The sequence below is a fragment of the Lycium ferocissimum genome, chromosome 3 (genome assembly GCF_029784015.1).
Source record: "Lycium ferocissimum isolate CSIRO_LF1 chromosome 3, AGI_CSIRO_Lferr_CH_V1, whole genome shotgun sequence".
Classification (NCBI taxonomy): domain Eukaryota; kingdom Viridiplantae; phylum Streptophyta; class Magnoliopsida; order Solanales; family Solanaceae; genus Lycium; species Lycium ferocissimum.
In genome coordinates this window covers 6,471,794-6,495,220 of record NC_081344.1, presented here as the reverse complement: position 1 = coordinate 6,495,220, position 23,427 = coordinate 6,471,794, and the positions used below count along the sequence as shown (strand labels likewise).

Below are 23,427 nucleotides of genomic sequence, written 5' to 3'. Positions count from 1 at the left end.
ATTGCAAATATTCATAACAATCAATCAATCAATTATGTCTCAATCCAAACTAGTTCGAAATCACTTATGAAACTTAAAGTATGTATAAAGGAATAGAATCATTACAGAGATAGCTTAGTTGGTAAATCCAATCTGAAAGACAAAGGAGCATATATTTCACCAAGGGAAAAAGGGGAAACAGGAAAGAGGGTCACGATGTCCATCAATGTCTCCCCTCACCCCCAGTTAACATTGAAACATAAAACAACTATGGAACCAGCCTCCGATCATAGTTAGCCATTGGCAGCTGAAATTTTTTCAATTGACATTTAGAGAATAAAGAAAAACACAAACAAATACCTCGCTTAATTTTCTTGTTGAGGTTGCAATGATCTTTTCTGACTCAGAGGGGAACACAACAGACCAAAGGTCACTGGATTCAAAACAGTAGTCATCGCCTATCTCAGGTATGCAATTCTTCTTCACCACATGTCCCCTTAATACATTACTATTTACTTCAACTGAGTACCAGTATATGTTTCCCAACTCCTTCTGGAAAATGCTAACTGCCTCAGGAGTTCTGGGATACAGGTGGCCATTCCCCTCAGCATCTATCAGTAGATGCAGACGCTGCTCGATGGAATCCGTAAATGGCAGTGGTATAACTTGTGCAATAGAATGAGCAGGTGCTAGGAAATTAAGCTCCTCTCCTTTGTAAGCATCAATAAAAGAGAGAATTCCAGATGCTTCTGAGTTAAGTCCACTAGTGCCAACCACAAGGACTGATGGGTTCTCGTCTAATGCATGATGATGGGGGACTTGCCACTGATGTATCTTGAGCGCCCTGGGATTTTCACATATCTCTGATCTACGAAAAGCATTCAGTAAGAGGGACCAAACAATTCGTCCATCTCCTGTGTGAATCGCAAAAAGTTTTCCTGCTCGCGTAAGTACAATGAGTAGCTTCCTAAACCCATTATGGTCTCGAGTCATCTTGCTTTTCTCAGCACTTTGTAACCTCAGTCTCTGAATCGCGGCTATATCATCAGGGGTCGCAAGCATTAGGGTCCCTTTAAGTTTCAGCAGATGGCCCTTCCATGAAAAGAGTGAGATAGAAGAGACACAGTCAGGTATAACAAAAATAGAGAAACAGTGTCAAAGATATCATCAAATTCAACAAACACTGCAACAGAGATCATAGACCAGAAGTACCACTTCCATTGGTCTATATCAAGGATAAGAAAGCACCAAAAAGTGATACATTATACATCTTGCACGATCTTATGTTCTTCAAATTAACGATAGATGACATAAGAAGTTACGACGACTCATAAGGGGGTTAGACATAAGGTCCAAACCAAAATCTTGGAAAATAAGGAAACTAAAGTATCAAGGATCAACATACATTTTGTCAAAGTAACCATGACATTTGTGTAAATTATACCAAAAAATATCTATGATGCTTTCTTTATATGCTTAATTACGAAACAGTTCTATTATGTTGACTCTCCCAAAATGTCGTCGGGTGCGTGTCGGATCCTTCAAAAGTAGTGTATTTTTGGAGGATCCGACACAGATGCAGCAACACTTTCGAAGAGTCCGAGTAACTTAGAAATCTAGGAGCTTCATACCTTGAGCCATTCAAAGAGGCTATGCTCCACTTTAGAGACAACCCCAGCCCTCTCTACAGGCAATTCCGAGGTTGTTACATCTATAATAGATGCAAGCCCATCTTCTCTATTCCAGACAATCGCACCCTGTTGCATCAATAGCAGTGAATGGTCTTCCATGACAATCAAAGCCCTAAATCCATAAGTTCGGTCTGTTCGGATATAGTTGTTGATGAAAACCTTGTGGACAAGCCCCCTATGTTGGTCCACTTCAAAACTTTCTTCGAGTAAATAGCTCTTCAAATCATTACCAGTCCTTATTGTGAGATGAATCTTAGAACCATCATGCTGAATCAACCCAAAACCGCTTTGGCCTTCTGAAAAAGGCAAAGAATCACTTACAGCCTCAAGATGAGGCACTGTATCCACTGCCTCCAATCTGCCTTCATTTGTCACTTTGATGAATGACAAAGATTTCCCAATTTTCACAGCGACCATTCCCGCAAGTTTAGAAGGCAATAGCACAGCTGAGCCTGACACGTGCTGAAGAAGATTGGCAATGTTCACCTGCTGAAATTTTATTTCTCCCTCAGTGAAGCTTATTGAGACTAAAATTGACCCAGAGGAGTCCAGCACCACTGCTTTGTCACTTGTGACAAGAGATATATCACCGGAAAATCCACCAGGAAATGCCATCCTGCTGTGCTTCAGCAGTTCACCATTCCTAACATTGATTATATATGCTTCAAACTGGGTCAGATCACCAACTCCTATAGCATACATTGCCTCGCTTCCTTCAGGATGAATCAAATGTTGAATGTCAATGCTGCAATTGAAGAAGCACATATAGGATTAACATTTTTTAAGATTAGACAAAAACACGGCATATCAGTAGTGGAAGTTGTCAAACCCTTCACGTGATAAATCCTTTGTCCAGAGAATGACACCATCAATGCTCGAAAGAGAATGCAGGTAACCATTGCCATGAACAAGAATCACGTTGTCCTTCTCAGCTTTCAAGTTTGTCTGGAAAAGAAAAGAAAAGATTTGTCCATCAATGGCGTTCACTTCTGTCCTTAAGGTAACATGGAAATCACATTTTTCTTCAAGTATTATACGTTAAGGTGCTAAAACTTTATATCATGTCTAACTGCAGCGATGCAAGGAGTACCATTTTCGATGTTCTATACATATCAAGAATATTTGTACGAAGAATAAAAAGTGAAGTACAATTCTCTGCACTTACTGGAGTCAATAACAATGATCTGGAGGGCCTTGATCCACGAAGGAACGACTCCCAAACCATCTGGCCATCAGGAAGGTTCCAAGCTCTTAAGATACTTCCCTCTGATGATAGGGTGATAACATCTGCAAATAGATAAATGGCCTGGTAACTATTAGCATTTAATTTCGATGTCATAAAAGATTTTTTTATAACTACACCAGAAAAGATTATTTTGATGACACAATAGAGTGCTGCAAGAACTACTGCAGCCAAAAGAATGTTTCATCAGTACTACCCATTAAATGCCATTATGCCAATATAAAAATAGACCCAAAGAAGTTCAGATGAGAATAATCACGGTTGAGGACAAGAAACTTTCTTCAAGAGGAAACTGAGTTAGTAGACACAGTGAATGAAACTAAACTATAGTAGCGTGAAAATGAAAAGTAATGCAAATTAAGATAACACAAACACACCTGCCCTGTTTAGGCAAACAATTGTCTTTCCGTAAGTACATCTAATAATGAGGAGATGTCTACTTTACACTCAAGTGCTACTTGAGAATTGTTCCGTGCTTATCTCAAGTAAATCTACTGTTGGATGTTGTGAGGTGTACGGTTGAGTTTGGTTCAAATGATTAGATTGATCACCTCTTAAGGCATGACTCGACAGATTTCACAATTTAGCTTGTAAAAAGAACACTTCCCACATGATACAAAAGGAGTTTATAAGTTATAGCTTTCTATAACTGCAACTAAGTGAGTGCTTGCTCGAGCACACATACAAAAACTTGGTGACATGGCAAATACTATACCCAAAAAGAGATACAAGAAAACCAGTGTATTTAGCAATTCATATACTATTAAAACAACAATCTCAATATCAATGTTTTCAAATAAAGAGAAAAATAAAAAGTGACAGATACAGAGCAAGCTATTACGTTTTCCCATGGAGATATCAATTGAATCGATGGTGTCATTGTCCCCAAAAACATGCCTCCAAACTGCACATAACAAAATATAAAATAAAGTCAAAACAATAAACTTCCTCCACAAAATGCACCTAAATAAACAAGTATTAACGTCAATAAATTTGATAATTTAGCATCCAATTGACTATAATAAGCACTGAATTTACTAACAATAAACAGTCAACTCACAAATCTCCCCATGCCGAAGATCAAGCGAAGCAATGACATTCTCCTCTGTGGATACCACAACACGCTTCCTACCAGCTTTCTGAGTTTGAAAAACTGCATTCTTCACTTTTCCGATGTACTGTTGATGCCTGCAACAATTAACCAATCAATCAATCAATTACGCTTCAATCTCAAACCAATTACTATTTCACTTAATTCGAGCTAATTTTCATTCTAATACTAAACAATTTGCATTTCACAATCAAATTAAGCTTCACTCATTTATCCAAATCTCCGTAATTACAATTTCACTTTTGTCGAGCTAGTTTAACTATTTCTAATACTAAATAATTTGTAGTATTTCACAATCAAATTAAGCCTATCTTCACTCGTAATTACAACTGAGGTTCAACTATCAATATCGCCAACAAATTCAATACATATTTATGCAAACCATTAATATCGCCAACAAGTTCAATACAATACATATTATGCAAATTTTAAAGTTAAAAGTACCAGTCCACGAGTCCAACTTGGTCTTCATAAAGAGAGAATGATACTATGTATAACGAAGAGAATAACACGACAAGTAGAAGAAAAGCTTTAATCGCCATTGCTAATGGCTACTAAATAATTTGTAGTTGCTTCACTGAATTTGGAGGGATTTACATATTTATCTAATATCTCTTCGAGTGAGAGAGAGAATAGATCGAAGAGAATCACAAAAGTTTGTTTAGCATTGATTTCTTCTCTCTTCGAGTGAGAGAGAGAGATAGATCTCACAAAAGTTTGTTTAGCATTGTTCTACTACTGAAAGTGGGCGAAACATTCGAGAAAATGACAAATTTGGTCCTCTATGTTTGAGGTTGGTTCAAAGTAACTTCTTAAATATATTATTGAGCAATTTTAGTCCCTTTCCTTTTGATTGGGTTTGAGTAATGTTTAAAACTCTCTCTTACCTTTCTATTGAAAAATTAAATGTAGATTTTTAATTGAAAAATCCAAAATTTCACAAAACCTTTATCACTTAGTTTTTGACTTTTAGGGAATATCATAGCTGATGAATTTACTAAAAGTAAACATTTTTTATCTCCGTCAAAAAATTTATTTGTCGTATGAACTTAATTTTAAAAAAAAATTATAATAAAACATAATATAATTAAATTATATGTAAAATACCTGGATAAAAACGAAATGTCTTATAATATAAAAAATTACATAATATAGAGGGGAGAACTGAAAATATCAATAGCAAAATAGGCAATGCAAACAAAAGAGGAGAATGTTTGTTGTTTAGAATCTGTAAGAAGAGTTCATTTTTAACAAAAAAATGGAGGAGGAAAATGAATTTTTACCTCCTTAAAAAGTCACAATCCAATGCATCCTATCAATTTGTTCTCATGGATTAATAGTGCAATAAATTCAAGATCTTTATAACCAATGATCAAAAGAATTATTAGTGTTTTTGTCCTAATTTATATGACATTTCTTTTATTTTGAGACTCTTTAAATATATTTAATACCATTTCAATAAAAATGTTATTTGATATAAATATCAAGATTCAATTTTTGAAGATTGTACAATTTTAAACTTTCATTTGATATTCTCTTCATCGAGTTAACTCTCCAACCATTACTCGAATTTTTTCTCCACAACCACAATATATTATCTAACTCGAATTAATAAATACTGTAACTTCATATCTAGCTATCAACCAACAATAGCTAAAATAAGACAGGACTTCCATTTTTAGGTCATTCATAAGCACTTCAACATTTTACATGTAGGATTAAAAGATATTGTGATGGTCGTTAATTTTGTCGCTGTGAAATAATAGTGAAAAATTTGCTTACATTGGAAATTTACATTAAATTAAATTAATTCATCACGATTAAGTGTGTTGAATGAGCGGGTTGGACATGTCATATTTTTATGGATTATTATTGTCACTCCTAATTGGCATAAGTATGAGCTCTGTTCGCTTTTTAAGTTATGGCTAAATTTTAAATAATTTGCAAATGCTAGCTAATATTTAAACAGTGGTTCTAAAGGTGGCTACTTGGTGCCATTTCCATCCCTAGTTATAGGTAAGTATGAGCTCTTAATGAGGGGCTCAACCCAACATAATCCACAACAAAAATAGTTGATTACAATGTAGAACGTATAATTACTGTATAATTGCATAATTGGTGTATACGCTGATGATATACATATTATACACTAAGTATGCGCTGATAACGAAGGCAATTTTTGTTTTAATTAGCTAGTTGAAATGTTAATCGCGTCTTAAAGAGAACTAGGAAATAGAAAGTGTGTATTGCCCAATGTTGTATCTCCATAGAGTTCGTAATCAAGAATATAAACATAAGACATGGTTAGGACTTAGGCGTAATCTAAGGATTCAATAATCACCAACTATTTAAACTGTTTTGATCATATATCTCCTCACCTTCCTCTCTCTCTCCCAGTATAACTCACATCACAGAAAAGCTAGTAAACATTCTCTATAACTCTATTTTGCTAACAAATGTACCCTAATTTTCATATGCAATTATATCTATCAATAACAGAGAGGACAAGCTAGAGGGGAGATTTGCTGAGAAATAGCCCTATCTATTGAAAAGCTGCAAGCTGCCCATGTGCTTTCACCAAATTCTTGAACTAATTCTTTTTAAACCAGTAGTGAAACAGAATTTAATTCCCTTGCAGTTAAACATGGTAGCATGTTAAATGTAGCATGTTGGAAAACTCAGGTTAAAATAAAATATGACATGACAAATCTCACTAATCGATTATATTCCAAAAAAATTATAAAACCTAATGCTGGTTTAAAATGGAGCGTCAAACCATACACCCTAATGTTGGTGATGCCTTCTACACAAAACTTAAAATATTATTTTAATTTACATACCGTATTTTTCTTTAAAACATTAAACTAAGTATAATAAATAAAAATATCACCTCGTGTTTCCAATTTGATTAGTTCCCTGAAATCAATTTTGAAAGCGTAAAAGTTGTACAGAGACTAAATAATGTCAACTATTTTGAAATGTTCTAAGATGACAATGCAACAATGGCATATAAATTGGAACAAATTAAGTAAATTCCAAGTTAATTGGTAATAGTATATGTAATGAGCTGCTGCATTATTGCAGAAAAGATTCCTTATCATTAATTATTTAGAGGTTTCAGATTGAAGTTATGAGTATAGAGTGACTTTTGTTAGGGAGCCATTACTCTCAACATGGGACTTCTCGGTCCGAATCTAAATTTAATCAGCTCCAAATTCGGTCATTACGACACCTAAGCTAGCATAAAACCAAATATTAAGAAAAGAAAAAAAAAAAAAAAAACTGTACTTCGTCTCTATTTAATATGCTCTGTTTCCTTTTCCCATTTCTAATCTCCAATAAACTAATTATGGACAGTTTTGGAATGATAAATCAAGAGATTCGACATCCAATAATCAATTTTTTAGCACTGTTGAAGACAAACTAGCTGATGCAAGGAGGGATTTTATCTTCTTCTTTTTTCCATGTATGTTGTAATTGTACATGTAATTAAATTTTTAGCCAAATCCATCGCCAGCCCCCTGTGATCGTCCAACACCTCAAGCGCCTTGCTCCATTTGGGGACACTTCAAAAAGAATCGATGTTCCATTTAGACACTTTTTTCGCAATCAGCTAAAATTGCAAAATGGATATCATACACTCGCAAATGACGTTGCATGGTGACTAATTAAAATAGGACATGTGGCAATTGGGTGTAAAATAATAATTTAAAAATCAATTACAAGAAAAAGAAAAGAAAAAAATTATTTTTTCACCAAAATAAATAAGTAAATTACCTACTTTCTAAAACCCCTCCCCACCTACCCCACCCCTCCTCTCTCCCTTTCTACACCCTTACCACATTGCCTAGCACCATTTTTTTCTAGTCTGCCCATTTTTATTTTTTTGTTTCATTAGATTTTGATCCATTTTGAAAGCATATAATTCAAAATTTGGCACTAATCCATAGCCCAATTCATTATTTGTTTTTGTTTTTGCAGTCCTCCAACTAGGAAATTCGATTTTTGAATTTGAAGCTTTAAGTTGCGTTAATGGCGAGTTCCTCAAATCTCAACCAAACAAGACCAAATTTTCGGATTCGAACTCCTCTCGAAGCGTTCCGGTTCTTTTTGAGATATCACCACTCAAAATGGAGCCTGTTTTGAGGCAACCCGAAAATGCAAATTGGAAGCTTTGAGCTTCAACAATGGCGGCTTCAGCTTTCTTCTTCAATGGAGATATGCTACATTCGGGAAAAAATTGCGGGAAGGCTGTGTTTTCAAAGAAAAAAAAATGTGACCTCCATGGAAGGAGCTTAGAAGCTTGAAAAGAGAAAATAAGTAAATCAATTAGGTGCGCTAAACATTGTTCTTAAGAGCATTAAGAACTTGTTCATGAAGTATTCGGTGGAGTTTGGTTGAGAATCAAAGTTGTTTGAATGATTTTTGGAGCTGGTTTGACGAGGAACATATTGCACGTTGAAAAAGATTGCAACCATTACAGTGGTGTCAATTTGTTAATTTGCGAAGTGGAAGGGTTTGTCAATTTGTTATCACCGTTATGCCGGAAAACTTATCCGTGGTGGTGTTGCCGTGGCAAGTTGATGGTATATGGTGGAGGAAGTATTGGAATGAAAGAGAAGGAAGAAGAAGACATAAAAAATCGTAAAATTAAGCCCTTCACGCGCCTGTTTTGTGTGAAGGTCACACAATTTTCCAACTCAGCGAAAAGTGCCTAAATGAAACATCAGTTGCCCACCTGAGGTATCTAAAGGGAACAAAGGTCACTTAAGATGTTCAAGTGAAAGAAGTGGACAACCACAGACGTCTGTCGATGGATTTGGCCTAAAATTTTTTATCTAATTTTGCAGCATAATAGGATCCATGTATGTCTTCGAATCTTTCTCGTGTCAAAAACATTTTGTTTCTTTCCACTCGTGATTTGTTAAAACAAGTTTAGTTCCTACATTTTAATATTCCAGATATTTATCAGGATCTTAGCTTCGAATTGATAAATTTGAAGTTTAATAATGTAAGCACAAAAATATATAAAATTTAGATGCTATTCTTCTTACATAAATATTTTATCGTCTGCTGTTCAATATGCATATCTTAATTGGATTGAGAAATTAAATAGTTCTCACTTAGTGTCCGATATCTGTATTGGAGTATGACTAATTTAAATTTGTGCCAAGAAATTTAGTTTGAGCGTAAAACGTTTTCCACAATTCGAACCCGAGACTTTTGATTAATAGCGAAGGAATATTTACCACCCCACTATCTTTGGTGCTAAGAAACCATTCATTATATTGTATTGACAGCTACTCTATTAACCGTTAATTAATCGAATATCTTATTAACTTTATCATGTTCATGCGGTGAACGTTCTTCCACAACGGTGATTTCAATTTTGCATAATCTTTTGGACGTAGAATTTTGACTTGACCCACTTTATTTCTAATTATAGTTAAGTCCAAAATTATGTGACTCACGTTTTACAATCTGCTTCACGCATTTGGGATTAGCTCACGTTTTGCCATTCTATTTGATAAGTACTTAGAGCCTGTTTGGAAAGCCACCTGGTAATTGGAATTGGTGTAATTACTACCCTAGTAATTACACAGCCTAGTAATTACACGGTATTATAATTACAATGACCTGTTTGTTTGTCATAATGTAATTACAGTGTAATTACAAGCGTGTTGTTTGGTTGCACAAGCGTAATTACACAGTTAGTTTAATTTAAAAATAACGTTTGATTATAAAAAAATTAAAATTAATATTTAAAAAATATGTACCTTTATAAATGATATTAAATTAGTTATTTAATAATAAATTGCTTCTTGAAATTATGCAATTAATAATCATATATTTGTAACTAATATTGTAAAAAATAATTGATAGATAATTTCAAATTAATAATATTTTAATTTTAATTGATTATAAAACTTAAAAGCATACCTTTTTTGTAAGAATATCATGAGATTGGATGTTTGACAAAAAAAAAATATTTATAAATATAATGCCATAACATTATTCAAATGTTTGACAAAATTCTATCAACTGTAAGTGAAAAATAAACAGCATGCAATATGAAATAACAAGTCAACAGTACTAAAGCAAATATTTATAAAATCGAAAGTATAACCCAAAGTCAAAATCCAAAAGAAAAAAATTTAACATAATACTCTTATGTCAAATTCCAACGTTACGTAAGTAAGTTTCAATGTAACATAAGTAAATACTCCTATAATTCAAAAGAAAGGGAAAATATAAGTCTATAACCTCATTCACAATAAAATTCTACTTTAATAACGTCACTTATTATATGCCATGTTTGTTAATGACTCATTCTTTCTAATATTAAGAGATGTAATTTCAAAAATTAGAATATTAACACGGTTATGCTAAATGAATAAAATAAAAAACTAGAAAAAATACGAGTAATTATATGGAACCACAAGAAGTAAAGGTTGGGAATGAGAAGAAAGGAAATGAAATATAAATACTATAAAAATAAAAATATATTAAAAAATAATAATTAAAAAGTAAAAATAAAAAAGAAATTAAATAATTGAAATAAAAAATAAATCAGAAAAGAGAAGAAATTAAAATAAAATAATAAATAAATTAAATAATGGAAATAACAAATAAATTTAAAAAGAAAAGAAATTAAAAAGAAATAAACTAAAGGTAACCTTGTAATTACAGGGTATAATTACACCCGATTCTGGCCCCCCCCCCCCCTCCTTTGAGAATTGGAGAGTGTAATTACACCCTCTCAATTATACCTAATTCCCACCTAACTGTGTAATTACCTGGTCAAATAAACAGGCCAAACTGTGTAATTACACCCAATTCCAATTACCTGGGTGGCTTTCCAAACAGGCCCTTATGTTAGGCAGCCGAAATAAACCTTTTGCAGGCAAAATTGCTACCGCGGATTGTGGGATTCAAGTCATATTTATTTACTAGTGTGCTTGCCCGCGCTACGCGCGGCTATAAAAAGATATAAATATGAATAGATATTAATGTTCAATATTTTTTAATGAAACATCTTTTCAAGATTCTTTAAATAATCTATACATAATCTTTTAACTAAAAGAATATTGAGTGACATTTAACTGAAAGAATATTGAGAAACATTATAATCGAATTTGAAACTCATTTAATGTCAACTTGAATGGAAGTTAGAAAAAGTAATGAAAACCGTAAGGCAAGCCTAAGAGATAATCCGATTTATTTAATTCTCTAGAACGACGTAATACATGTTTAAAATATAAAATAAGAAAATGTTTTCATTCATATGTGTATGTGTATACACAAACTATTTAAACTTATAAGGTGTTGTAAAAATAATTTGAATATCTCAAAAAAGAAATACTTTTACTAATATCTATTTTCATTATTTCTAATATTAAGTTAATGGCTCTTTAATATGCTAATAATTTGGTAATACTATAACGTTGGTTTTAAAGCTTAACAGACCATTTGATTGGTCATTGAATTCAAAGTCTTGCAAAATATAACAGATGATTTAAATTGTTTTGAATGGCCTTTACTGTGCCTTGAATGATCATTACTGTGCTTTTAAGTATTGGACGTTTTCAACATTATTAAGATCGCTGTATTTTACCGTTTGGTTGGTTCTTCTACCATTATATATAGTTTCAACTATTTTGTGAGTGTCACGACCCGACTAGGGGCCGTGACGGGTACCCGGGGCTAACCACCGAGCACCGCTCGTACTAACCCTTTCTTAACTCAATTAACAAACATTCGTCTTTATCCGAATACCTTAAATAGAGGATCCGTTTTTTCGTTAGAGATATAATCCGTAATACAAAAACTTGTTTCAAAATACTTATAACATACACGCTCGTACACATCATGGAACTACAACCCACGTCTAGTACCTACGAGCCTCTCCGAATGACATATACAAAATACACAAAACGGATTAACTAAGTAGCACCTCCCAGGAAGATGGAGTGCTCTTGACCGTCGATGGCTTCTACCGAGCGGGACCGCCTCCCGACTACTGTGGGCATGAACACAGCGTCCAAAGAAAAGGACGTCAGTACGAATAATGTACCGAGTATGTAAGGCATGCATCAATAAAATAAGATGTGATAAGAGAATGGCATAACACAATGAAGAACTAATACCGCTTGCCTCTTGAGGCGGATTCATGCATGCATACTCATAAGCATTATATCATATGTTGCTACGGAACGTGTAGCCCGATCCCTCTGTCATCATATACATAGTCATCATATACATAGTCATCATATACATAAAAACTATGCCGTGGAACGTACGGCCCGATCCATCACCCATCTAGCCCGCGTCGGGTATCCCGCGTCCGGATATGAAAATATAACATGATATGCTAGGCGATCGGGTAGCTATGCGTCTATAGCGCCTCTCCTTTCCCCACTTCCCCGAAAACATTTTTATATCATATACATATATAATATACATAGCATGCACAAGAGCCCGAGGAAAAGTTATAGCTACATCGGAGTGACGTAAGGTCGGTAACCTCCGATCATCTTATGGAACAATCATGATCATTATATCTCACCTTGAAGAAGCAATCATTATAAGATGAGACCACAAATAAGAAATATCATTGGGGAATATAGAATAAGATCGTGAGGCTCGTTTTGTCATGGGATTCATAAACTGGCACTTTTGAACATAAATCGTTCTCATAAAAACCCTAAGCTCGTGGCTTGGGACCTTTAGCTACAATCTTCATCATTTCTAGAATCATCATGGAAACATCCTTAAATTCAACGTTGGCATTTTCTTCATAAACATGCTTATCATCATACACGCAAAAGGCTCAAGATCACCGTACTCTATCGGGGTGACGTAAGGTCGTGAACCCCGATCTCATTATGGACAATTATAATCAATCTGCCACACCTCGAAAGGACTAGTGTATGGCGAGGCGTAAGCAAGGAACATCATCATAAACTTATAATGCATCATTTATCTCATTTAGCTCCATATAATCTTAAACTCTTGACCTTATGGAATATGGGGATTTCATGGAAGAGGAAAGATGTCGTTTCACAAGACCCGTAAGATTCATGCCATAGAAAGAAGGGTTTAGCCTCACATACCTTTGTCGCTTAGCTAGGCTATAGCTCACTTGCTCTTCTTCAATATCGCGTCGTTACCTTCATGAGAGTTCATGCCATCGTTAGTTAAGAGCTTATAAGAACGGACTTCTATTTCTAAGGAAAATTGGACAGCATTTCCTTTGTTTCTACTACGTTCCCATATTCTATTTCAGCTCCCAAACATTCACAATAATAATCACAAACTAGGAACCAACAATCTTCATTTATACACATAGCAAAATCCACCAATTTCCTCCAATTTCTCCACCTTTAGTGGTTTTGGCTTATCATTCACATTTTCTCATATATCACACTTATTCCATGGTCTAAACGTTATTTATAAATTATTCATGATCACAACATATCAACATTCATTCACATGATTCGCATTTCATAATTTCACTTCAATTTTCCATAATTGTGACTAAGAGTCCATCGTCGTATCCTCTCACATCCAATGCTTATTTCATACTCTAAATATCATTTACAATGCATTCCTAACATCAACATATCCATTTTTCACGCTTCAATCCAACCACTATTTAAAAATGACATTATTCATCCATTTGATGACCCATTTGCCATACACTTTTACAATCCATGAGTCTTAACTTAATAATACTTCAAATAGTATGCAAAGGTCATGAAACTTACCTTGGATAAAGATGGAACAAGCCTTGAATGAGAATACTCCTTTAAACCCAAACCCTACTTCACCTCCTTTGGGATTCTTTGAGAAAGATGACATCTACTTGAGTCTCATATGCTTTGCTCCATAAATTTTTGGTTGTTGATCCTCAATTCCCCTTGGATTTCTCTTATAGATGAATGTTAGATTATTCTCTAGAGGGTTCTTGAAGTGAAGAGTGGAAATGAAATGAATTAGAATGAAAGAGGTCCCTTATATTAAAAAGAAAAGTTTGGCCGAGACCATTATACGGATCCACATACGGTCCGTACTATTTATACGGACCGTAGATGTGGCCGTAGATCCTGTCCGTAGCCGCCGGCCTCTTTGGTCGATTATACGGTCCCATCTACGACCGGTAAAAATTATACGGTCCGTAGGTTGGGCGTATGATGTCCGGGGGTTCCGTTTTCGTTCTCGTCGACTCGTTTGATCTCCGATCCTTATGGAACCTTCTTAGCACTTGTTTAATACTTCAATATAAATCTTAGGGACACTTTAATATGTCTCCAAACCACCACTACGCCATCAAGGAATCGTTACTCATTATTCTCACCCGATACACAACATATGGTTTGCTTCTCCTTACTAAATTTCGTTCCTTACCTCGGATATCTTTGAAACTCTTAATTAGGGCCACTTACATCCTTTCTTGCTCGATCAACATTGCATACGTTATGACCTTCTCTCGCCTACTCACTGTACATGTACGGAAAATTTCCTAAGGCGTAACATTCTTCCCCCCCTTTGGAACATTCGTCCTCGAATGTTAAAATACTCGAGAATTCTAGAAAAATTTCGCCAGAGTTTCCCTTGCAATCTGGCACTACCAACCTGTCACAACAACTCACAATACCACTATCAACCAGGGCTACAACACAGTATCAACATATCTATGGCCACACACGACCAAAAGAGCAAAAGTAAACACGCATACCTTAAGATCTAGCCGTATCATCATGAACTTATCCCGGAGACTTGACTAAGTGCGGGTATTTAGCCTTCATATTCTCTTCTTCTCTCGAATGTGTTTCTTCCCGGTTATTGCTTTACTACCAACCTTGACTCAACTATTCCCTTATTTCGAAGTCTTTGCACTTGCCCATCTAATGTGGTAATGGGTACCTTTTTATAAATTCTTTTCTCCGTCGCTTGAGCACCATTTATTGACATGATTCTATTAGGCTTTCTAACATATTTCGGAAGTATCGAGTTATGGAGGGTAGGTCTAGTTCATGATCTACTTTGCTCCTTGCATACAATCCTGTAAGACCCACTATACCGGAGACTACGCTTCCTCTTCATCCCGTGACCTTATCGCTTTCGCCATTTACCATATCCTAGGGCTATTGTAGTAAGTGTATAGCATATCTCGATGTCGTATTTCAAGCGATTGTCCTATCGCCCTTAACAATGGTCCCCGCTCAACGTTCTAACTTAGTTTATCATATGCCTTCCCTCGCGGAGTATTATGACCCCATTGCCCCTATCTTACCATGTATATATATACTCCTCATCTAGGTACTTACTTGACTTCGTTGGCGACGTGTAAATGTCTACAAGTTACATAATCTTTGCGCGATTCGCATTCATAATCATGCTCATTCGCATATCATGTCTATGGTCATGTTCATGTAGATGTCAATACCCTTCGCAATGACTCTTCCGCTAATGTCCTTGCCTCGGAATGAGGTAATCCCACGATAAAATCACCATTTTCGTTAATCTCATAATTCACTCGTGTCTCGGTGCCCACGTGCCTCTTCTTGTACTACCATCACCCGCTATATTTACAATATTCTTGAGTGCCTTATCTCTTTGTTCGGACTAAAAGAGTATTAGATCTCGGGAGCAACTAAATCAATCACAAGCTAGATAAGAGTTTCCCTTATACTCGAAAAAAGCAACAAAGATTTATATAGCTTCCATTCCATAGAACATTTTATTCGAATACCGATCCTACTCTCCCCCAACCATGTCACGCAAACCGGGTTTCGCAAAGTTTTTCTTTCTCCGTTTCTTGCACTAAGCGCCATTTGGAACCTTAAGGGACACCACTCCTCGGTGGCTAAATGGTCTTATACTTCACCAAAAATTCATCCGGGATTCGTATTGAGAGAAATGAGGGATAATATAATCTCGAGGAATTGTGAATCCACCTCCACCACGTCGTCGTTGTTCGCCGTCTTTGCCAACTCACGGTTCCCCTTCTTCGCTTTTTTCTTCTTCTTGCTTATTTTTGGATGTGACCTTACTCTACCGCCTTAAGCCCAAGTATGGACTCACCTTTTCCCCGTAGGGTTCATCGTTCCAACCTTTATACTAGTGTCCTTTCTATTCACTTATACCCTTAGATCTCGAATTCATGTGCTCCTGACTACACTACGCCTCTCACACCGCTTCCTACCGTCTATGGCTATAACCATGCATACATGAGATCTTAACGTATCCACCTTACGGTCTTACAACCAAGGAATGCACCCAATATAACAATCCGAGCAAAGCGTACATTACTTAGCTCACCCAGTAGCTATATGTCTGAATCTAAATTTTGCTCCAACTAGCAACTTCCTGCCCCGTAGGGACGCTTACTTTTGTAGTAGGTCTAGTTACTTATGCCCCCTTCTCTTTTACTCTTGTTTACGCTTGGCACCGATTTCATAACCGCCTCGTACCACTATCTTCCTTGATTATAACTTCACTCCATCGCTTCATCGTCGTACCGTAAATCCATAACTCATGATCATCTTTTCCTCTTCAACTCTTTACTCCATTTACTTAAGAGACCCCTCCTTCTAACTCGGTATAGGACATTCGTGAGAAACATATTCTCCCTTAACCACCATGCCACTATTCTTTAGACACTCGTAGTTCATACATTTCCTCCTTGCCATATTCTCGCTCTTGCTCCTTCCTCGTCTATGGTTTATGTTATTTCCTCCCACTTTGTAATCGATCCTTGACTCTTTGTATGAGAAACCATATTCTTAACTTGACATCGCTTTTGCTCCTTAAGGTATACCACCTGTATTAACCCGTCCCTTGCTTCCTAAAACTGGTTTCGTCCCTCCTGATCATTCCGTATCACTCCTATCATGTCAATCCTCCTCCTACTAATTGCTAATCGATTGTCGTTGCTTGTCTCTACGGTCGTATTGGTCCTTTACGCCTAACTAACGATCTCATTCATCCTCTTAATCACACCAATCACGGTCACCACTACTTTGCTATATCACTTTCCGCTGATTCCTTCTTAGGTGGACTGGCTATTATCACGGTCGTTGAGGAATCTCTCCGCTAAACTCTCTCTAACAAGGTTCTCCAATCTTTCTCATCTACTGCTCCCTAGTTCGCTTCTTTGGTTTCATCCTCGTATTCGTGTATAGGGCTTGGCACACCCTTAGGCATCTCCTTGCTATCCTTAACATCACAATTCTTGTCACGTGTTCATTATACCCGGATCGAATTTTACTCATGGGGCGACACTTCGGATCTCGTTCGCAAGCCTCGCTTTTATAATATAGGACAAAACCTCATGAATCGAGAATACTCGATCTACTATCCTTTTGTCGGGCACATTACATTTACTATATGGATTATTAACACATGCATTTACATCGATCATACAAGGGTGCTAACGATATACCCGGGAGCCATATCAAGGAGGACTCGTAATCCCGTCGTTCGGCGAGTGCATGGATATGATCTTTGGGATCCACGCGGGGCTAGGCGTCCTTCGGTCTCTAGCACTACTTACTAGCATCTGTGACCTTGGTCTTGGAGGGCGTGTCGGTGATGAAGAGTCAGCTACCACTTCTGTAACCCAAACTTTACCTTTACCACGTAGCGAAGGGCAATCGCGCTTTACATGGCCTGGCCGAGCACAGGCATAACAAACATCTGAGCCCCGACGACACGGTCCCCAATGTAACCTGCGACACCGAGTACATCGCGGTGCGATGATCTCTTCGACTAGAACCACTCGCATTTGGAGCTGGAAGCTTTGAGATCTCGGGGTGACCTTGAGCATGTAGGTCCACCAAATGCGGAGTCTGGAAAGCGCGGAGGAACACCTCTAAATCCATGATCCGACCGTAAAGGATTAACTCCCTCTCTCCGGCCCACGTTATCATGACCCTCGTCTTGCCGGCGGGCACCGAGCGGCTACCAACCGAGTCGATAAAAGAATAGCATGTCTCATCTCTTGCCCCGAAGCATCCGCGAAGGAACGGGGAGTCTTTGGGGCTAAGGGCGAGACTCCCCCCGATTCTCAAACATGGACGGGGTATGGGAACATCGAGGTGGGGTCTTATCCGGAGTTCACCTTCCTCTATACCCGTAGACGGCCCTCGATCAAGCCTTTCGTCAACCACCCCTTTGCCACTGGCGGCGTAGATCTTCCTTTCATCGGCTTTCTTTGAAATTATAACGCACCATTAGGAAGGGATTAATCTTATAACACGGCTACTATCGCACGATCTATTAAGAAGAAGGATGGTCGTATTTCCTAAATGCCGGTAGCCTCTGTTTATGGATGTGGTGCACAACACACCGATAAACAAGACTCTACTAGACACGGCTCGTAGATACTTCCTAGGACGAGCGCTCGATACCACTTCGTCACGACCGACTAGGGGCCGTGACGGGTACCGGGCTAACCACCGAGCACCGCTCGTACTAACCCTTTCTTAACTCAATTAACAAACATTCGTCTTTATCGAATACCTTAAATAGAGGATACGCTTTTCGTTAGAGATATAATCCGTAATACAAAAACTTGTTTCAAAATACTTATAACATACACCTTGTACACATCATGGAACTACAACCCACGTCTAGTACCTACGAGCCTCTCTTGAATGACATATACAAAATACACAAAACGGATTAACTAAGTAGCACCTCGGAAGATGGAGTGCTCTTCGACGTACCGATGGCTTCTACCGAGCCGGACCGCCTCCACGACTACTGTGGGCATGAACACGGCGTCCAAAGAAAAGGACGTCGATACGAATAATGTACCGAGTATGTAAGGCATACATCAATAAAATAAGATGTGATAAGAGAATGGCATAACACAATAAAGAACTAACACTGCTTGCCTCTTGAGGCGAATTCATGCATGCATACTCATAAGCATTATATCATATGTTGCTACGGAACGTGTAGCCCGATCCATCTGTCATCATATACATAGTCATCATATCATAGTCATCATATACATAAAAACTATGCCGTGGAACGTACGGCCCGATCCATCACCCATCTAGCCCGCGTCGGGTATCCGCGTCGGGATATGAAAATATAACATGATATGCTAGCCGATCGGGTAGCTATGCGTCTATAGCGCCTCTCCTTTCCCCACTTCCCCCGAAAACATTTTTATATCATATACATATATAATATACATAGCATGCACAAGAGCCAGGAAAAGTTATAGCTCTATCGGAGTGACGTAAGGTCGGTAACCTCCGATCATCTTATGGAACAATCATGATCATTATATCTCACCTTGAAGAAGCAATCATTATAAGATGAGACCACAAATAAGAAATATCATTGGGAACATAGAATAAGATCGTGAGGCTCGTTTTGTCATGGAATTCATAAGCGGCACTTTTGAACATAAATCGTTCTCATAAAAACCCTAAGCTCGTGGCTTGGGACCTTTAGCTACAATCTTCATCATTTCTAGAATCATCATGGAAACATCCTTAAATTCAACGTTGGCATTTTCTTCATAAAACATGCTTATCATCATACACGCAAAAGGCTCAAGATCAACGCCTCTATCGGGGTGACGTAAGGTCGTGAACCCCGATCTCATTATGGACAATTATAATCAATGCCGCCACGCCTCGAAGGGACTAGTGTATGAGGCGAGCGTAAGCGGAACATCATCATAAACTTATAATGCATCATTTATCTCATTTAGCTCCATATAATCTTAAACTCTTGACCTTATGGAATATGGGGATTTCATGGAAGAGGAAAGATGTCGTTTCACAAGACCGTAAGATTCATGCCATAGAAAGAAGGGTTTAGCCTCACATACCTTTGTCGCTTAGCTAGGCTATAGCTCACTTGCTCTTCTTCAATATCGCGTCGTTACCTTCATGAGAGTTCATGCCATCGTTAGTTAAGAACTTATAAGAACGGACTTCTATTTCTAAGGAAAATTGGACACATTTCCTTTGTTTCTACTACGTTCCCATATTCTATTTCGGCTCCCAAACATTCACAATAATAATCACAAACTAGGAACCAACAATCTTCATTTATACACATAGCAAAATCCACCAATTTCCTCCAATTTCTCCACCTTTAGTGGTTTTGGCTTATCATTACATTTTCTCATATATCACACTTATTCCATGGTCTAAACGTTATTTATAAATTATTCATGATCACAACATATCAACATTCATTCACATGATTCGCATTTCATAATTTCACTTCAATTTTCCATAATTGTGACTAAGAGTCCATCGTCGTATCCTCTCACATCCAATGCTTATTTCATACTCTAAATATCATTTACAATGCATTCCTAACATCAACATATCCATTTTTCACGCTTCAATCCAACCACTATTTAAAAATGACATTATTCATCCATTTGATGACCCATTTGCCATACACTTTTACAATCCATGAGTCTTAACTTAATAATACTTCAAATAGTATGCAAAGGTCATGAAACTTACCTTGGATAAAGATGGAACAAGCCTTGAATGAGAATACTCCTTTAAACCCAAACCCTACTTCACCTCCTTTGGGATTCTTTGAGAAAGATGACATCTACTTGAGTCTCATATGCTTTGCTCCATAAATTTTTGGTTGTTGATCATCAATTCCCCTTGGATTTCTCTTATAGATGAATGTTAGAGTATTCTCTAGAGGGTTCTTGAAGTGAAGAGTGGAAATGAAATGAATTAGAATGAAAGAGGTCCCTTATATTAAAAAGAAAAAGCTGGCCGAGACCATTATACGGATCCACATACGGTCCGTACTATTTATACGGACCGTAGATGTGGCCGTAGATCTGTCCGATGCCGCGGCCTCTTTGGTCGATTATACGGTCCCATCTACGACCGGTAAAATTATACGGTCCGTAGGTTGGGCCGTATGATGTCCAGGGGTTCCGTTTTCGTTCTCGTCGACTCGTTTGATCTCCGATCCTTATGGAACCTTCTTAGCACTTGTTTAATACTTCAATATAAATCTTAGGGACACTTTAACGTGTCTCCAAACCACCACTACGCCATCAAGGAATCGTTACTCATTATTCTCACCCGATACACAACATATGGTTTGCTTCTCCTTACTAAATTTCGTTCCTTACCTCGGATATCTTTGAAACTCTTAATTAGGGCCACTTACATCCTTTCTTGCTCGATCAACATTGCATACGTTATGACCTTCTCTCGCCTACTCACTGTACATGTACGGAAAATTTCCTAAGGCGTAACAGTGAGGATATGAGATAAAAAAGAAAAAATCCTTCTTCCTATATTTTATTATGCTGGGTTTTATATTTTATGAAATCTTTGTTAGTTTCTGGCTCCTAGTTTTGTATTAGAAGAGTTTGTTGAATCCTGGGGATACACACATATCGGGTGAAATACCTTAAGGGCAAAGGCTATTGGCATGCCTCAAGCTACGAAGAATTCTCTACAATTGTTCGTGATCAAGTATTTTCCTCAAGTTTAGAAGAAGTTCCTACAAGTGTTCGTGTTGAAGAGAAGTCATTACAAGTGTTCGTGACGAAGAGAAGTCCCTACAAGTGTTCGTGATGAAGTATTTTTCGTAAAATTTCCAACATAAGGGTGCTAACATTAATATATAGAATATCTAAAAAGGTGGATTAGCCTCGATTATTTGTTAACTTGTGGGCTGAAGCATTTTAATTATGCTTTAAACTTGAGCTCTTTAATGGTACAACTTTTTCTTTAGTAGAAACTTTTGAAATTTATCTAAAAAATAAAAATAAAAAAAATGGCAACATCCATTTGTTGGACTTTACTAATGAAAGCAAACAGTTGATATATCAGTGAATTTGAATTTGAAATGACTGTTAGTTCCTAATAATGAATTTTTATATAAACTTTTTTTTTATGATAAAAAAAGGGCTGACTTCCGTTTAATGTCGAACTATTAGCTAATTCATACACTGTGTTATTTGAAGCATATACTTTTATGTAAAATACAACTTAATACACTTTACCAATGAAAGTTATGTAACTTTTGTATAAATTTTAAAGAGTACTAAAAAAGGTAAAATTATAACTAAAATTTTGAAGAATTCGTTTTATAGCTATAATAGCCATACAGATAAAAATATTCAATTCGATTTCGGTAGTATATTCGAAATGGAATTTAATTTTACGGACATGATATGTTAATACTAAAACCAAACCATTTAGCATGCAAAAATAATGGCAATCAGAGAAATAACCAACTAATTTCTATAGACAATTCTAACGGTCGTATTATTTGACAGTTTATCACATCTCCAATAATCACCTACTAAAATAATGAAAAACAAACAAAGAAAGAGGAATTAGTTACGGAGTGAAAACAATGAACAAATAAAAAAAAACAAAAAAAAAATTAGTATGAATAAAATTAAGTCATCTAACTATTCAGATTATAAGAAAATTACATACCTTGCATGTGGTCCAAAAGAGATGTGAAATAACTTTTTTCGCAAAGTCAAATATGAAGAACACTACTTGTGGATATTGTCAAATTTCCCCATAGTCATTTTCTAGTCTTCTTTTTCATTTGTCCACCATTTGGTCTTCTCCTCCTCCCTCCTCTTCTTTATCCCGACAAGAAAATACATCACAAAAATCGATAGACTATGAATAAGAATTGTAAAGAAATACTAAAAATTAATTTACTGAATGAGAATTACGACAAATAAAATCATCCACAATTTTTTTTTTTAAAATAGTCCTAATGCACAGCCAAAAATGAACAACACAAGGGGAATAGCTTACCCAAAAAGAGAAGAAGAATAAGAAGATATATAGGTCACGAAATAGTGTATCAAAAGGCAGAGGAATGAAATTTATTGTAATTATCAGTTTCTAATTAATTATCAAGAAAAAAAAACGGCTTTACGTTGATTATTATGAGTAAATATTGCTGTTATGTGGATCAACAGAGGGTTACTTGGGAATTGGGATTAATTAGTTGTACGTGGGATCACAGAGGGTTAAACGGAAAGGCTTATTTAAGGCTTTTGTTAATTCAATAGCTTATTTAGGGCTTTTCTTAATCCAATTATTTAGTAAATTATGTAGAGAAATGAAGGCAAAATTGTCAAAAAAAGGATAAAAAAGATAAATGTCAATAGAGGCCATAGAGAGGTGTCACATAGGATTGTTTATGCCTAGCTTTATATTTTATATAGATTAGGTGCTAATAAGTGCAAATACATTTAAATGCTAAGGGCCAAATTCGCGTGAGGTTAAGTTTCGGGTAAAAAATATTTACACTAAAAATGTAATTGCATGTAATTTTTTTTAATACATACCATTGATTGGTACGTAATCTTTAATAGATTGTAAATAATATGTTATAATAGGTTAAAG

At 36.4% G+C, this 23,427-nt stretch overlaps 1 protein-coding gene and 1 long non-coding RNA gene across 3 annotated transcripts in view; both read right to left on the bottom strand.

The window, feature by feature from the left end:
* LOC132049478 (uncharacterized) overlaps positions 1–23,427 on the bottom strand; it is an 86,888-nt gene that overhangs the window by 3,434 nt on the left and 60,027 nt on the right. The window contains exons 1-7 of one of the 2 annotated variants that reach the window (XM_059440297.1): positions 4,469–4,575; positions 3,974–4,101; positions 3,755–3,817; positions 2,836–2,957; positions 2,500–2,615; positions 1,611–2,415; positions 340–1,071 (exon numbers count right to left, since the gene is read on the bottom strand). In XM_059440297.1, the coding sequence (XP_059296280.1) occupies positions 340–1,071; positions 1,611–2,415; positions 2,500–2,615; positions 2,836–2,957; positions 3,755–3,817; positions 3,974–4,101; positions 4,469–4,566 (2,064 nt within the window). In that variant the 5' untranslated portion in view covers positions 4,567–4,575. Of the gene's footprint in view, positions 1–339; positions 1,072–1,610; positions 2,416–2,499; positions 2,616–2,835; positions 2,958–3,754; positions 3,818–3,973; positions 4,102–4,468; positions 4,576–23,427 lie in introns of those variants that run through there. The other variant, XM_059440298.1, reaches the window with a different exon arrangement.
* LOC132050871 (uncharacterized) lies at positions 22,280–22,652 on the bottom strand. Its single transcript, XR_009413512.1, has 2 exons — positions 22,495–22,652; positions 22,280–22,354 (listed from the first exon to the last, which is right to left on the bottom strand). It is a non-coding gene; the product is annotated as an uncharacterized LOC132050871 (long non-coding RNA).